This window comes from Mus caroli, unplaced genomic scaffold (genome assembly GCF_978045245.1).
Source record: "Mus caroli unplaced genomic scaffold, Mus_caroli_1 scaffold_13, whole genome shotgun sequence".
NCBI lineage: Eukaryota > Metazoa > Chordata > Mammalia > Rodentia > Muridae > Mus > Mus caroli.
Window position 1 is genome coordinate 17,127,571 of NW_028227268.1, and position 15,715 is coordinate 17,143,285.

At 38.7% G+C, this 15,715-nt stretch overlaps 1 protein-coding gene across 1 annotated transcript in view; it reads right to left on the minus strand.

The window, feature by feature from the left end:
- Efcab3 (EF-hand calcium binding domain 3) overlaps positions 1 to 15,715 on the minus strand; it is a 418,970-nt gene that overhangs the window by 111,754 nt on the left and 291,501 nt on the right. Inside the window, exons 131-136 of the mRNA XM_085829216.1 lie at positions 9,624 to 9,677; positions 5,540 to 5,644; positions 4,518 to 4,571; positions 4,036 to 4,140; positions 2,850 to 2,903; positions 1,735 to 1,839 (exon numbers count right to left, since the gene is read on the minus strand). Coding sequence (XP_085685342.1) covers positions 1,735 to 1,839; positions 2,850 to 2,903; positions 4,036 to 4,140; positions 4,518 to 4,571; positions 5,540 to 5,644; positions 9,624 to 9,677 — 477 coding nt within the window. The remainder of the gene's footprint in view (positions 1 to 1,734; positions 1,840 to 2,849; positions 2,904 to 4,035; positions 4,141 to 4,517; positions 4,572 to 5,539; positions 5,645 to 9,623; positions 9,678 to 15,715) is intronic.

The following is a 15,715-nucleotide window of genomic DNA, read 5'->3' on the forward strand; positions in this document are numbered from 1 at the left end:
GCTAGAGTCTTGCTGATGAACCCCAGACTGGCCTTGAACACTGGACTCCCCTCTTTGTTCCTCCCATGTGCTGGAGCATCTCCTCCCTTTGAGTCCCCCCTTCCTCTTTTCTACCGTACATTCATCTTACTGCTTTCAGTACTAAAGGGAGACATGCCAGTGGCCTAAGAGGCAGCAAGAATTTTCTTAGTCTTCAATGGCAAGGCTTATACTTGAAGGATTTGCTAATTCTGAACTAGTGTAACGATATGGGAAAAGTTAATTTCTCAGCATCTGGTACAGGGATTACTTACAGAAATAGGCATTTGTGAGAAAGAACGTTAAAAAAGGTTTAGTTTTAATTTTATGTGTATGAGTGCTTGCTATGTACCAAGTGTGCCTTGTGTTTACAGAGGCCTGAAGAGGCTGCTGGATCCCATGGAACTAGAGTTACAGATAGTTGTATACCACCATGAGTGTGATGGGAACAGAACACAGGTCTTCTGCAGGAATGGCCAATGCTCTAACCACTGAGACACCTTTCCAGCCCAAGAAGAAGCTTAAACATATTTTCCTTCCCTTCCCTTCCCCTTTGATTGTTTCACTGTATAGCTCAGACTGTCTTTAAATCACCCCCTTCCTCTTTTTCTGCCTCTGCCTCCTCTTTTCCTGCCTTCCCAGTACTGGGATTCTAGACATGTTATCACGTCTGGCTAAAACCATGCTTCTTAAAAAGCTTACTTTGAGAGACAGGAGGATAGCTGAGAGTTTGGGGTCAGCTTGGGCTATGCAGAGACTTTAAGGTTAACCTTGGCTACAATGTGGGACTTTCCTAACAAAATAAAACAGGATTACATTGGGAAGGTGTTGAGCCTTTTTGTTTAAAGAAGAATAGGGGAGAGAGATTTGACCTATTCCCATACACTGAGAATAAACCCAAGAGCAGTTAGGGTTGAGCTTGGGGTGGGGAGGGAAGGGTAAGGAAAAGATAAGTCTCAGGAGTGAGATTTAGAGAAGTGCCCCAGAGAGGTCAGGGACTTCTCATGAGGGCCTCTGCTGTGCACCAGAAGAAAGATGTAAGCTCCATCTCCCCTCCCCTTGAAAAATCAGCAAGAATATATTTTTTTCCTTATTTCTTCTCAACAACTGATTTTGTGGAAGACTCTTTGAGTATTAAGTTCTGCACCCGAGGTACAGAATAACAAGCTCGTAAGGAAGGGCTGGAAGGTGGGTAACATTTCAACACACATCATTTCAAAATACGGATTCTGGAGGGTGTGGGGAAGGCTCAGGGGTTACACGCTTGCTCCATGCACACACATGCTAGGAGTATGTGGCAGTCTGCCTGTAATTCTAGCCTTGGAAAGCAGAGATAGGGGATCCCTGAGCAGGCTGGTTAGGGAAACCAGTTAAACCTTCGAGATCTGGTGTTGGTTGAGAGACCCTGTCTTAATGAATGAGCTAGAAGAGCATCCTGGATATTTTACAACATCAACCTGGGCCTCCACATGCATGTACACCTACATACCGTGCCTACATACAACTAAAAACCAATGCCCACCACACACACATGGAAATGGAATATATATACACACACATACATATATACATGTATTATACATATATACATGTGTATATATATGTATGCATGTATATATGTGTGTGTATACACATACATACATATACATAAATTTCAAAAAGTAGAACCATAAGATTGAGGTTTCTGGAGGCCTTAGGAACATGCCTGCAGCTTACCATCAAATGGCAGCCTTTCCAGCAGATCCACATATTCTTTGTCATTCATTTCAACTCCAATTTGTCCAACAGTGTTTCTCAGGTCACGGACACTAATCTTTTCTCCTTTGAAAGGGAGAATGTTTACAGGTCAACATCTTAAGAACTTGTAACTCATTTAAAAATATTTGTTATCGTGTGTGTATGTCAGGGGTCGGCACTCATGCTGTGGCACATGGTGGTCTGAGGACAACCCTATGCTGGGCCTGAACTGAAGTCACCAGGATTGCTTATGGCATTGCTTTCTCCCCACTGGGTTAGCCTGATAATTCAACAAAAAATGGGGGTTGTGTGTGTGTGTGTGTGAGATTTGCAAGAACATGTTACTAACCAATATGATCTCTGACATGTCTTTTGAAATAATCACTCTGTGGGTACAATCTCAGCTTGGAATTAATTAAGTCTTCTCTAAAGACAAAACGGGATGAACAAATACAAACTGACAGAGGTCAAAAGAAGTCAAAGCGAATCTACCCTTTGTTATATCAGCACCACAAAGGCTCTCCGTGCTGGGGACCGGCATGCAGAATGCAATCTAGTATACAAATGGCACAGAATTGCTAGTAGAGAGAGTTCTAATAATAATCATACTGACTTATAAAACTGATCATACAGGAAAACATTATCTTGATCTATCTAAAATGCTTCCTATTTATTAATGTGCTTACTTAAAATTTAGCTATTTACATGTAGCCAAGAAATATTTATAAATGAAAAATATGTATCCCTAAAGATACAGGAGTTGTCACTAAGAATAAGTCTTGTTCTGGATATGGTGGCTTACATCTTCAGCCCCAGCATGCAGCAGGCAGACACAGTAGCATCTCTCTATAAGTTTGAGACTAGCCTGATCTACATGGTGAAATCCAGGACAGCTAGGGCTACATAAAGATGCTTCCTCATTAAACAAACAACCATTAGAAAAGGGTAAATCTTGTGGATTATTCTGAATATATAAATAAGTTTGATCTGACAAATAAGTGAATAAAATGACTATGTTGTTATCAATGATATATTAGGGAAACATCTAAGATATTTATTTATAGCATTTGGATCTCGGTGTTGGAGAAACTCACCTGTGAACTCGTCCATTTTTGGCACAATGCTTTTTAGATCAACCTTTCCCGTTTCTGCACACACAAAAAAATATCACAGAGACAATGAGGCTCTTTTTGCTCATCCCTGCTAAAATTCTGGCATCATCTAAATTTTAGTTCTAGATGCCTACAGTTTCAGATAATTAACACCAAGTAGATGAAACATGTCTCTTTTATTTTTATTTCCTTCTTCTATGTAGTTTTATACATTGTGGTAGCTCTTACTGGCTCAGATGCTTTAAGAGCTGGTCCCCAACTGGTGCAACTGTTTGGGAAGGATTAGGAGGTGTGGTGTTGTTGGAGGAGGTGTTGTCATTATGGGGAGGCCTTGAGGTTTCAAAAGACTACTGCTATCCCCACTGTGCTTTCTAATGCATTACAACAATTGCTGAAAGATTTGAAAGAAGTTACTCTTAAAATGATCTGGGCTTGTGTTGGTGATACTCCCCAGTGGTAAAGAGGACTCAACCAGCACGTGCAAGGTCCTAGGCTTGATCCGCAGGGGCACAAGAACAAACAGACAAAGGTAAGAACTGGTCTAGCCTGTCGTCCTTGGTTAGAGTAATGGCTAGTGGTGGAGAGTCAACGATTTTCCCATTTACCATTGTTGATTTAGCTACATTTTCCTTATCTTCTTCAACCAATATTGGCAAATTATTTTTCTATTGGAAATAATTCCCATTCTATCATTGTATTTAAAATCTAAATCCATATCACACACAATACCTCATGACAGTAGGATAATTATTCTCAGCATCCACAGTTACATATCACTTTAAATTCCTGCATTTCTCTCTATCCATTGCTCTTCTCATTCAGAACGGCAGATCATTCACACCAGATGCAATCATTACTCTATTTGGAATGTTCCTAGTAGGCAAGTTTCTCTGCAGTCATGTAACACTCAGCATGTCTACAAAGGGCTCTCATTTGGTTTTCTTCTTCATTTGCACCTGAGAAGGCTCTGTTGGGATTCGTTCCCCCTTCATCACCCACAGTGGAGGGCACCTGCTAGACTTGAACTAATAAAGATAAATTTTGTTTTCATCTGGATGCTTCTGTAAACTTTTCAAGATGTCCTTTTGATATAAAATAAATGTCATCTACGGAAGCTGTAAAGCTTAAGGTGTCCCAAAAGGGATGTATTTTGGCTTATAAAGCTTACCGTCAACTGGTAGACTTTCTGCGAGGTCTTCATATTCATTTTGTGAGAGTTCAAGTCCCATGTTTTCCAGAAATGGGCTCAAGTTATTCACATCAATTTTTCCTCCTTAGGAAAGACAAAGTATTAAAATGATATCAAAGTGTGGAAAAATCTTTTCAATTCAGAAAATTCTATGAGGACTTATGATGCAGGAAGGCCTAGTCACAGGCATAAGGAGAAAACATTGAAACCAGGTGTCGTATCTCGGTCTCTGATGGTGTCTTTTGCTCATATTGAACACATGAAATTCTAAATGGGTCTAGATAAATTCTCAGAGAATCATAGCATAATAATCCAATACTTTACATTGGAATATAGAACAATCTAAAAATCATTCTGTGAAAATAATTTGATATTTATATTTAATAAAGAGGAATTTAATTATATGAACAACATTGGACTTATATATATTTATCTGTGTTCTCATGATGCTTTGCACTCACTTTTAAGATGCTTTAAACCATCCATTATCCTTTTTTTATACACTTTTCCTGAAGCTGAAAGAAAAACCACAACTCAGGTCAGAAAACGATGAGGAAGATTTGCTTAAACAAACAAGCAACAAACTATAATTCTCACAGACCTCTGACTTCAGAAAAGTCGGTTTTTGATGGCTTCCTTCCAGATTTATTTTTCATCTCTCAATAATGGAGGTTTTTTGGAGAAAGAATATATTGTTTTAAATTTGAAAAAAAAAAAAACTCTGTAGTTTAAGTATATAGGTGTTTTGAGGGCACATATGTGCTCTATTTGGGTGCCTGGCCCCTGAGGAAGCCAGAAGTGGGCATTAGATCCCCCGAGACTGGAATTATAGGCAGGGGATTGTGCTGGGAATTGAACCTGGGTCCTCTACAGGAGAAGAAAGTTTTCTTAACTACTGAGTCATCTTTCCAGTCCCTGAAAAAACCCCTCTTCTGAGGCAATTCTGTTCTCATGTACAAAACTAACCATCAGTGGTCGTAAATTCTGAAACGTATGTTCGATTTAATTTATTTTAAATTTCTGACCAATATCACTTATTTTCTCTTTGATATTTTTTCTTAGTACTTCCTGGTCTTTTAATGCAAAGAAGAACAATGCACAGGCCTTATCAGGAGAAATGAATGACATAGTTTGTTATCATATTGAAAAGTAAATGATTCAGATATTCTTTCGGCAAAAATATTCTGGAACTTCTAAGAAATGATTTTAAAGTCCTGGTAACATGAAGTTGGGAGGGAAAAGTAGAAGGGGATTAAAGGGGGAAGATGGAGGAGGAAGGAGTGGGACTGGAGTAAACCAAAACACATTATATGCACATATGAATATTCAATAAAATATTAGGAAATAAATAAACCCTGTTAACAATGTGACACCAAAAAAGTCTCCTACTCAAGTACTCAAAACCTTCTGAAGAATTTGCATACATAACCATCCTTATCAGTATATATCAATAATATATATATATATATATATATATGCTTACCTTTCTTTGAAAGATGTTTTATTAGATTCAAATATTCTTTATCTGTGAATTCAATTTTCATGTCTTTCAGAATATCTCCTACATCATTAATATCCACTGAATCTCCTAGGAAACATATAAATGGTGACAAGAAAAGATTGTGAGAACATAAAAGCTATGATACTTGACACTGTAAAATTATAAAACTTGTGAATTTGAATTAAGTATACAGATGGCCATAAAACAAGTAATACTTGAGTGGTTTTTTTTTAATATAAAATAAAATTTAAATATTTACTTCGGGAGTTTGAAGTGATCATATTTGAAGCTATAAATTATGACGTACATCAATTTCACATAAAAAGCACACATACTACATGTCTTATATTAACTAGTTAATTATTAATAGAATGCACCAAAAATTCATTCAGTAAATGCTTGTGAGAAAGTACTTCAAAGATGGACTTGGCCTCTGTTATCCTAACAGCAAAGCTAGAGAAACAAAAGAAAGAAAACTCCAAGTCACCATCTCTGACAAAGACAGACACAAAAATTTCACCCAAACACAAACACACAAAATTGAAACTTTCATTAACAAGCTTTCTCACCATGGGAGAGTGTGATCATTTAACATATAAAAACAATATATAAGTTATGTCATATTAGTGGAAGGAAGGACAAAACTCATAAGATCATTCTAACAGGTGCAGAACAATTGTTCGGTTTAATAGCTTCTCATATTAAAACATAATACATTAGCTTATTAGTTTATTAGCAGGCCATTGATGGTAAATCTCCAGCCAACCTATATTATATACAGCATATGGGATTGAGAGCTCCATTCCTGACACTTCTACTGACACAGCAGTGGGTGTCCTTAGCAAAAGGAACTGGACAAAAGAAAGGATTAAAAAAAAAACTGGAAGGAAGAAGTTAAATTGTCTTTATAGATGATAGCATCTTACATAAAGAGTATTACCCACCACTAAGGCATTTAAAATGCTTAACAGATAGACCCACTGAGGTTGTACGATACTAAATTAGCATGTGAAAATCAGTAGTGTTTCTGTAAAGTACCACCAAACTATCTGATAAAGCAATCAAGAAAGAAGTTACATTTATAATAGCTGTCAAAAATTCTGAGGGATAAGGGGTTAGAGAGATGGCCCGGAGGCTAACAGTGCAGATTGCTCTTCCAGAGGACCTGAGTTCGATTCCTAGGGGCTATGTCAGTTGTATCTGTAACTCCTGCTCTAGGGGATCCATACCTCTGACCTCTGCATTCATCTATACAGATTTACATCATTTTAAAAATAATAAAAATAAAATTGAAAACCACCTAGGAATAAATTTAATTAAAGAAATTAACTGAAAAGACAATTGAAAGAAACAAGATACAAATAAACAGAAGGAAACCCTGCACTTGTGGACTAGAAGAATTCATGTTATTGAAATGTGGACCGTTCCTTAGCTTCCTATTGAATCCCTATCTGAATTCTTGTGTATGTATGCATGTGTACATGTGTGTGGGTGTATTCGCCCGTGTGCGTTCATGTGGAAGACATAGGTTGACATCAGGATGTATTCTGCAATTCTGTTTCCACCTTAATTGTCTAAGACAGGCTCTCTCATTGAACCTGGAACTCACCATTTCAGCTAGACTGGCTGGCCAGGGAACATCCTGGAGCTGTCCACCTGTGATCCACAGCACCAGGTTACGATACAAACTCAGCAATCATTTTACCCACTGAGCCGTATTCCCAGACCCTTCCTATCAAAATTCTAGTGACATCCCCACTCCTGCCACAAAATTAGGAAAAGCAATGTAGAATTCATGTGACAGTTTGAATGTGTCTTGCAAAAGCTCATACATTAGAAATGTAATCCCCCAATTCTTACGTTAGTGGTCTTTATAGATGAAGCTTTTAGGAAGATTAGATGAGATCATGTGCGAGATTATAAAATCTCAAACCATGTTGCTGTGCACAAAGGAAGGTGAATTCAATGACAGTATCGCTAAGAGTCTTTTATGTATGTTGTTGGCATGTTACAATAATACTCTTGGACTTTTTATGTGCCAAATATAAAGAAGATTATGATAATCAGAAAAGAATCATTCTGGATTCCTACAAATCCAGAGTTTATTTTGGCCACACTACTGGCATTTATTGCCCTCAGGGACTCCAGCACCATCCTTCATTCTTTGGTTGTTTCTTGAATCATTTATACTGGGCTCTTACAGCTAACAATAGTCTTGACATAAACATTAGTAAAATAAACAGGTATAGATCCAAGAAGAGAGAACTTATCCTGGCAGGGATCCCAGTGTAATGATGTGGGATGGACCTGGACAAGGATTGAGTGGAGACCCCCACTGCTTTGGGAGCTTATTTCCCCTCAAACATTTTATAGTCTATGAGGCATTGATTCTACTCCTGAGAGTTGAGCCCTTGTGACTTACTCAGGTTCCAATTCCTAATGCCATAGGCCTGGGGGTTAGGGTTTCAGCATGAGTTCAAGGAGAATAAAAGCTTCACTGTAGTAAAAGGGGCACATGGACAGCACCTCTGACTTAAGATCCAAGCCCCTCAGAACAAGTTCAAATCTTCAAGAAATAGAAATCCCTGCTTAAGATCATCGGAACAAGAAAATGCAGTGTTTTACACATCTTCATATATTTTTATTTTTAATCTTTTTGTCATAGTTTTTTTTTGTTGTTGAATTACTATTATTCACTTTCAACTTAGAGATATAATCTTCTGTACTAAGACCCATCTAGTCCCCCCCCAAATAATTTTATAATTCAGATTTTTACTAGTAAACCAAATTAAAGAATTACTAGCTATGTTTTGTTTGTAACATCAATAATGGCAAATATTCGTTTCTTTACAAAAAGTTCAGTGGGGACAGAAATCTTTCTGGGGTGCATGATTGTAACCCCAGTACTTGGGTTGGGTGAGGCAGCTGGATAAGGCGTTCAAGAGGAGAGTCTTGGTTACTCAGCAACTTCAAGGACAGCTCTTGTAAACCCCTCCCAAACCAATGTTAATGATATGTAAATGTTTAAGTTCTATAAATAGTGACTGGTGGAATGGATTCTTAAGTATAACTGATGTCGTCCACAGAAATTATTAAATTCAAGGTAATAAAAATTTTGTGTCATTTTTACTATTATGTAATATAAATCACTGTCCTACTGAACACAATAAAGCAGTTAAATAGCAGAGAGATTGCTTTTTCTTTTGGCTAACGAGGTGAGGCTTTGCGTACGTAAGAAAAATCAGCTTGCTTATAGTAAACTTAAGGCATGATTTGATCTAATCTTCTTTCAGACCTTAGAAGATAATGGGCCTGGATTCTAGCACCTTCCAGGTCGTTTGTATAACCCTGTCTGCTTTCTTTGTCTCATAACTATTTGAATTTTGCTCTTGAGGGTCTTGAGTTCTTATACTGAGCCATTATCACACCAGAAAACACATTCATCAGTTGATTTAAAGACAGGATAAAAATATCCTGATTGATACCGAGGCAGTCGCTGCTCCATGGAGAATCAGCAATAGTGAAGTAAATATGGTCAATCTTGATGGTGTCTTCTGTGGCTTTTGTTGAAGAGGGACTAAAAGGTAAGGACTCAAAAATTCTCCTACTATTAAGAAAAGTGTGTTGCCATTACTACAGAACACCACCAAATGAATCCAAATTATGAAAAATGAAACACATCCAGCATCTTTCATGGCTGGACAGACAACACATGAGGACAGAATAAGCATCCGATTTAGAAATATAGAGCTGTCTCTTACTTTAACAAAGTTTACTTCCTTGTAAGGGAACATATTTGCAAATAACCCAATGCTCATACAATTGCCCAGAAACTATAATGTTGTTGATGGCCCACACCAAAAAATTAGATAGTACCTTAGTCATTGTTTAAAATGTGAAATATCTGAAATTTTGGCATGTGTTTTATTGCAAAAGCAGAGGTGATACAAAGCAAGTAGTGGAAAATGTTTAACAAAATGCTAAAGTGGTAAAATTAACAAGAAAATGAAGATATCATAGGAGATATCAGAAAAACCATATAAAAATTAAGTAAATTCCTACTTACCTAAAATACTAGTCAGGTTTTCCATGACACGATTTAGTTTCACTTTCCCATCAGCTGTAAGACAGGGAAATTTCAGATATTGACAAAGTCAAACTCGGAAAAAGGCAAGCACACTCAGCACTTAATTGCCAGGAGCCATCAAGGAGAAGCTAAAAGCTAGCAGGTACTCTTCCTGAGATAGTTCGCCCATGGACTATAAGGTTAATGACGAATTTGCTTCTTTAGTCAAGGCTGAGGGGATTACATCTGAGGAAAGATTCCTGATATTAACATGATTTTCCTGTTATTATTAAGTATATATTTCATTCACTAGGTATTAGCCCACCCTTTTTAATTTTTTTATTTTTATTAGATATTTTCTTCATTTACATTTCAAATGCTGTCCCCTTTCCTAGTTTCCTCTCTGAAAATTCCCTACATCTTCCCCTCCCCCAGTCCTGCTCCCCAACCCACCCATTCCTGCTTCCTGACCCTGGCATTCCCCTATACTGGGGCATATAATTTTCGCAAGACCAAGGGCCTCTCCTCCCATTGATGACAGACTTGGCCATCCTCTGCTACATATGCAACTAGAGACACGAGCTCTGGGGGTACTGGTTAGTTCATATTGTTGTTCCTCCTATAGGGTTGCAGACCCCTTCAGCTCCTTGAGTACTTTCTCTAGCTCCTTCATTGGGGAACCTGTGTTCCATCTAATAGATGACTGTAAGAATCCACTTCTGTATTTGCCAGGCCCTGGCATAGCCTCACAGGAGACAGCTATATCAGGGTCCTGTCAGCAAAATCTTGTTGGCATATGCAATAGTGTCTGTAGCCCACCCTTTTGAGCAGATTTCTGCAGAACAATGAAGATGTATTGTCTTGTAGTGATGCTATATAAACAAAGAGACAATTTCTTAATTGCTAATGATTCTATAAAAATTTCTAAAATTATATTAGTAATTATTAAGATCTTTTCTAATAGGACTGCTGTTAAGCCCTTTCTGATGTCAAAACTGCAATGAGAACTCAGTCATCAAGTGTCACGAGTTAATTGCTTTTGAGATAGTAAGCAGGCATCTACAACTTAGAGCACATTCCAAGAAGTTGTAAAACAATTAACCAAAGGTCATAAAAAGGGAGCTAACAATTTACAATAGGTGCAATGACAGAAGATAATATATTGGCTGAGTTTATCTATACAAAATTACTTAGTCACAAAAATAACGGTTTTTAACTTTCAGTGAACCTATTGAGCAGGTAATGAATGTTTAGTCAGATAATTACTCTTAATAGATATGCAAGTGAACATTGTCTGTTGTAAACTTCCTTTTCAATTTATGATTTGAATTTATGTTTGAACTTCTTGTCTGGTGAACTTTTGTAAGAAACAATAAACAAACAAACAAATAAAAGAGGGATGCTTGGGTAAACCAAGTGATCGATTCCCCTAGAAAAGGTACAAAAGACTAGAAGTGATTACCTGGCATAGCAATTGGGAGTAAAAGCATGGGCAGTAACATTGGATGACATGGGATTGAGAGTAAGGGTGTTATTGTTACATCAGATCAGGAGGAAAGAGCAAGTTAAGAAGAGAGCAGAGAAGAACTCTTTTAGAGAAAAGATCCTTAAAGAGAGAAGAACCTTTTAGATAAGACCTTTCTTAGGAAACTTCTTAGAGAGAACTTAGAAATAAAGGCTAAAACCACTTTTCAAAGTGTCCCTTTTTCTTCCTGCTACTTCAACTTGCAGGCTGGGAGTTAGAGCCATGCAGTTCCTGTGGAGATAGAACAAGGCTACTGTACTTAACCCTCAGCCATTAGGGCTAGAGGTGTTAATCGGTTAAGCCAATAGCTTTTAACCCTCAGAATAATCAAGAAAGTCTTTAGTTTTTATTTATACGCTATCAACAAGCATTCAGTATAGTTAGAGATCTAGAATGTCCAGAGCTTTAAAGCTACACCTGTGTCAGACTCTGTGTCACAGACTCTCTGTCTCACTTTAAAACATTCCAGGATGGGACATCCCCACCCACACCCCTCCCCCTGTGATGAATTACAGACTTGACGACATCATTAACAAAATTGTCCTAAAATGTATAATTTTGGACCTCCGTGGATAGTTCTTCCATTAATAGCTATCAGGACTGAGATGGTTTGCATTATCTTCTTCCTGTAGGTAAGATCTTCTCTCAAGGTTTTTGGATGCATCTTGTTTTTAAGTCCACATTTCCCTTGGAAATGCTGATAATACATTCTGCTATACACTGAAGACCACTGCTGGTAGCATTATGCTGCTTTTATAATGAGAAATTGATAGCAAGTGAACTAGGAAAAGGAACAACCAAGAGCTCCCGCCCATGATACATGCTAAACTAAAGCTGTACAATCCGGCTTGAATGAACACTGCCCTAGGAGGAGCGGAAAGATGAGTCAAAGCAGATGACAGGTTTGTACAGGTCTCCATAATGGCTGGTGCTCAAGACTCTCCATTATTGCTTGCATCTAAGAACGGGGGAAGTGAAAGAAATCTCAAGTCCCTGAAGTTTACATTAAACAAAATAATTTGACTGCAACACAATTCTTTCTCGTTGGTTGGTTCTAGTCCCTGTTAGCAGCTTTCCTTGGCAGGCATCCCACAGCTCTGGCATCTCTAACATCTTGGGATATCCAAGGCAATTTCAACTTCACAGTTTCTTTTTTTGTTTGTTTGTTTGTTTTTCGAGACAGGGTTTCTCTGTATAGCCCTGGCTGTCCTGGAACTCACTTTGTAGACCAGGCTGGCCTCAAACTCAGAAATCTGCCTGCCTCTGCCTCCCAAGTGCTGGGATTAAAGGCCTGCGCCACCACTGCCAGCAACTTCACAGCTTCTTGTTCCAATGTCTGGGATCTACACATGATCTTCTGGGCTCCTCCAAAGCATTTGGGTCACTTCTCCTGTTTCACCCTCTATGGCATTCTAGGCTCTGGTTGAGTCTACTCCACTACTGTTGCTATTTTTGGTGGTCATCCCATGATAATGGCATCTCCAACATGCTGTGTCTTCTGATGCAATAGAACAAGGGGGCCATGTTCCAGCTCCAGCAAGGAGCAGAACTCAGCAGCTTCAGCCATGTGACTTTAGAGTCAAGAATGAAAGGGACTAGGTTTCACCAAAAGCCTGTCATAGGCTCTCTTCATGGTGCCAAGCCACAACTTCTTGCAAGCCTTTCAGTCCTGGTCTGCCAACTGCAACTGAGGCTGCACCTTCACCAATGGCCTCACACAGTACAAAACCTCAGCTGCTCTCAATGATCCTTTCATCCTTTTAAAACCAGTACCACCTGGGTGCTTCTTACATATTTCCAAGTCCAGCTGCAGTACGAGGTACACCTTGGCTATCTCCAGAACACAGCTTCTTTGTGCTCCCAGAAAACACTTTCCAGAAGACTTTACCTCAGTGATGCTGGACTCTTCTTAATCACTGCTAATTTCTTAGCTCCAGCTAACCAGCATCAATTGTTTCAGTAGTCCCTTCTATTCTTGACTCTAAAGTCAGAGACATATGGCTCAAGCTGCTGAGTTCTGCTGCCTGCTGGAGCTGGAACATGGTCCCCTTGTTCTATTACATTGTCACTAGCTTTCTGTTTTCCAACTTCTTAACTGTCTATCTAAGCTTGGCTTTCCTGAAACTTGCTCTGTAGATTGACCTTTAACTCAGAGATGAGCAGCGCTCTGTCTCCTGGGTTCTGGGATTAAAAGCCAGTACCACCATGTTTAGACTTAAGCTTTTCTTACCTGGAATTCACTCTGTACCAGGTTGGCCTTGAACTCAGAGATCTGCTTGCCTTTGTCTTTTGGGATTAAAGGTGTGTACCACCACAGCTGGGCCAAAGCTTTTCATGGCCACTATTCCTCAAATCTGGATCAAATGCCTGTCTTCCAGCCTAAAAAATCTGGACCACAAGTATGTCCTCCATTTCTGGACTGTAGTTCATTTCAGATTAAAAGTCAAAATGAAAACAATAACCAGGTAATAACACCTAGCATGACATAAATATTCCTTATTCAATCATAAACATAAACAATAAACTTAGCTGGGTGGGATCTTGCCCTGAGATCACTACTCCCTTTATCTGTTTATTTCCTGGAACATAAATGGATTCAACTCCGTTTCACTTCCTGGTGCCCCTTTATTACTTGAACCATACATTTTGTATTTTTTTCCTTCCTAAGTTTTCAACATTTGATCAAAATGCTCTTCATGAGAATGAACTAGAGGACAAGTCTATGCTGGGCTTTTCTGAGACTTCCTTTTGTCCCAATGCAATTAATCTGATTCTCTTTTCCTTAACCTCAGGCAGACTCTTCAGACAAGGGAGGGAAAAGCAGCCACACTCTTCCTTAAAACATCAGAAGAATAGTCTCTAGGCTACCTACTAAAATTCTTCTCCTCTGAAATCTTTGAGCCAGCAGCACTCCCCCGCCCCCAGTTCAAATCACCCTCAGCACTACCATCTTCCATATAACTAGTAGGATGGCCCATTATACCTCACTTAAAGCATTCCACTGCTTTCCAAAGTCCCAAGATCAACATTCCTCCAAACAATAACATGACCAGCCCTATCTCAGCAATACCACAGTCCCTTGTACCAATTGCTGTTTCAGTTAGGGTTTTGATTACTGTGAAGAGATACAATGGCCAAGGCAACTCTTATAAAGGCAAACATTTAATTGGGTGCTGGCTTACAGGTTCAGAGGGCCTGCCCATTATCACCATGGCAGGAGGCATGCCAGCATCCAGGCAGATATGGTGTTGGAGAAGAGCTGCATCTTGATCAGAGGCAGCCAGGAAGAAGACTGTTTCTTCCATAATGGGTGGAGCCTGAGCATAGCAAGGGACCTCCAAAGCCCATCCCAACAGTGACACAATTCCTCCAACAAGGCCACACTTCCTAAGAGTTCCATTTTATGCCAAGCATACTCAAGCCACCACAATGTCTATAAGCTATGAGGGGGTCTTTGGCGGTTTTAAGTTTTTTAAAAGTGCATATGTTAATTTTACAGAATAATAGGATTCATTTTGTTATTTTACTATGTATATCATATATTTTGATTATATTCATTCCTCCTTTTCTCTCTTATTTGAAGGGGTTTATTTTTTTTTCTTAAAACTATTTTTGCCCACATGTCTGTCTGTGCACCACAGTGCATGCCTGAATCTGTGGAGGCTCGAAGCAGGCACTGTATTATCTAGAACTGGAGTTACAGATAGTTGTAAGTTACCATGTGAATCCTCTCTAGTTCCTTGAAGGGGTTCTGAGGAATAACAAGGTCATATTTACATCTTAACTAAACCATCGTGGCTATCTCATTCAGGATTAATTTAAGGCAACAACTTAGTCATCAGACCATTCCAGAGGCTGTGTAAGTAGTCTCAGCTGGAACGATGAGTGAGGCTCTGGGCTAAGGGTAGAATAATAAAGATAATAAAGAATGATAATTTGTTTTTGTGGAAAACATGACAGGTAGGAACACCTAAAGATGTTGAATATTGAATGAATGTGGGAAGTTTTTGTGGCATAGAAATAGAAAAAAAAATCAAGAATTAAGGATGAATAAATTTACTTTTACATGTTGTTTGAATTGCTGGTGAAAAGTCTGTACATTAATAAGGATTTTTTTTTTAATATAGGAGGTCTTTTAAACTCATGTCCATTTGACCAATCCAATGATGTCAACCTTATTTTTACTTCTTTGTATATGAGTGTGCAAATGTGATGTATGTGGCATGTGGGTGTGCATTCACTCAGGTGCTTGTGTATGTGCAGATGCACATGCATGTGTGGATATGTGGAGGTCAGCTGTCACCCTCAGGTATTGCTCCTTAGTAGATGCCTGCCTTGTTCTTTTGTAGACAGGGTCTCTCACTCAACCTGAGGCTTGCATATTAGGCTAGGGTGGTTGGCCAGAGATTCCTGGACTTGTGGATATATTTTTTTTTTAATGTGAATTCTGGAGATTGAAATTAGATCCTCATTCTTGTGTGGCAAGAAAGTAATGTCAGAACTATCTATTTATTCCTCACTATTTTCAAGTCTTACTATGAATTCTTACATTCAGATTACTGCTGAC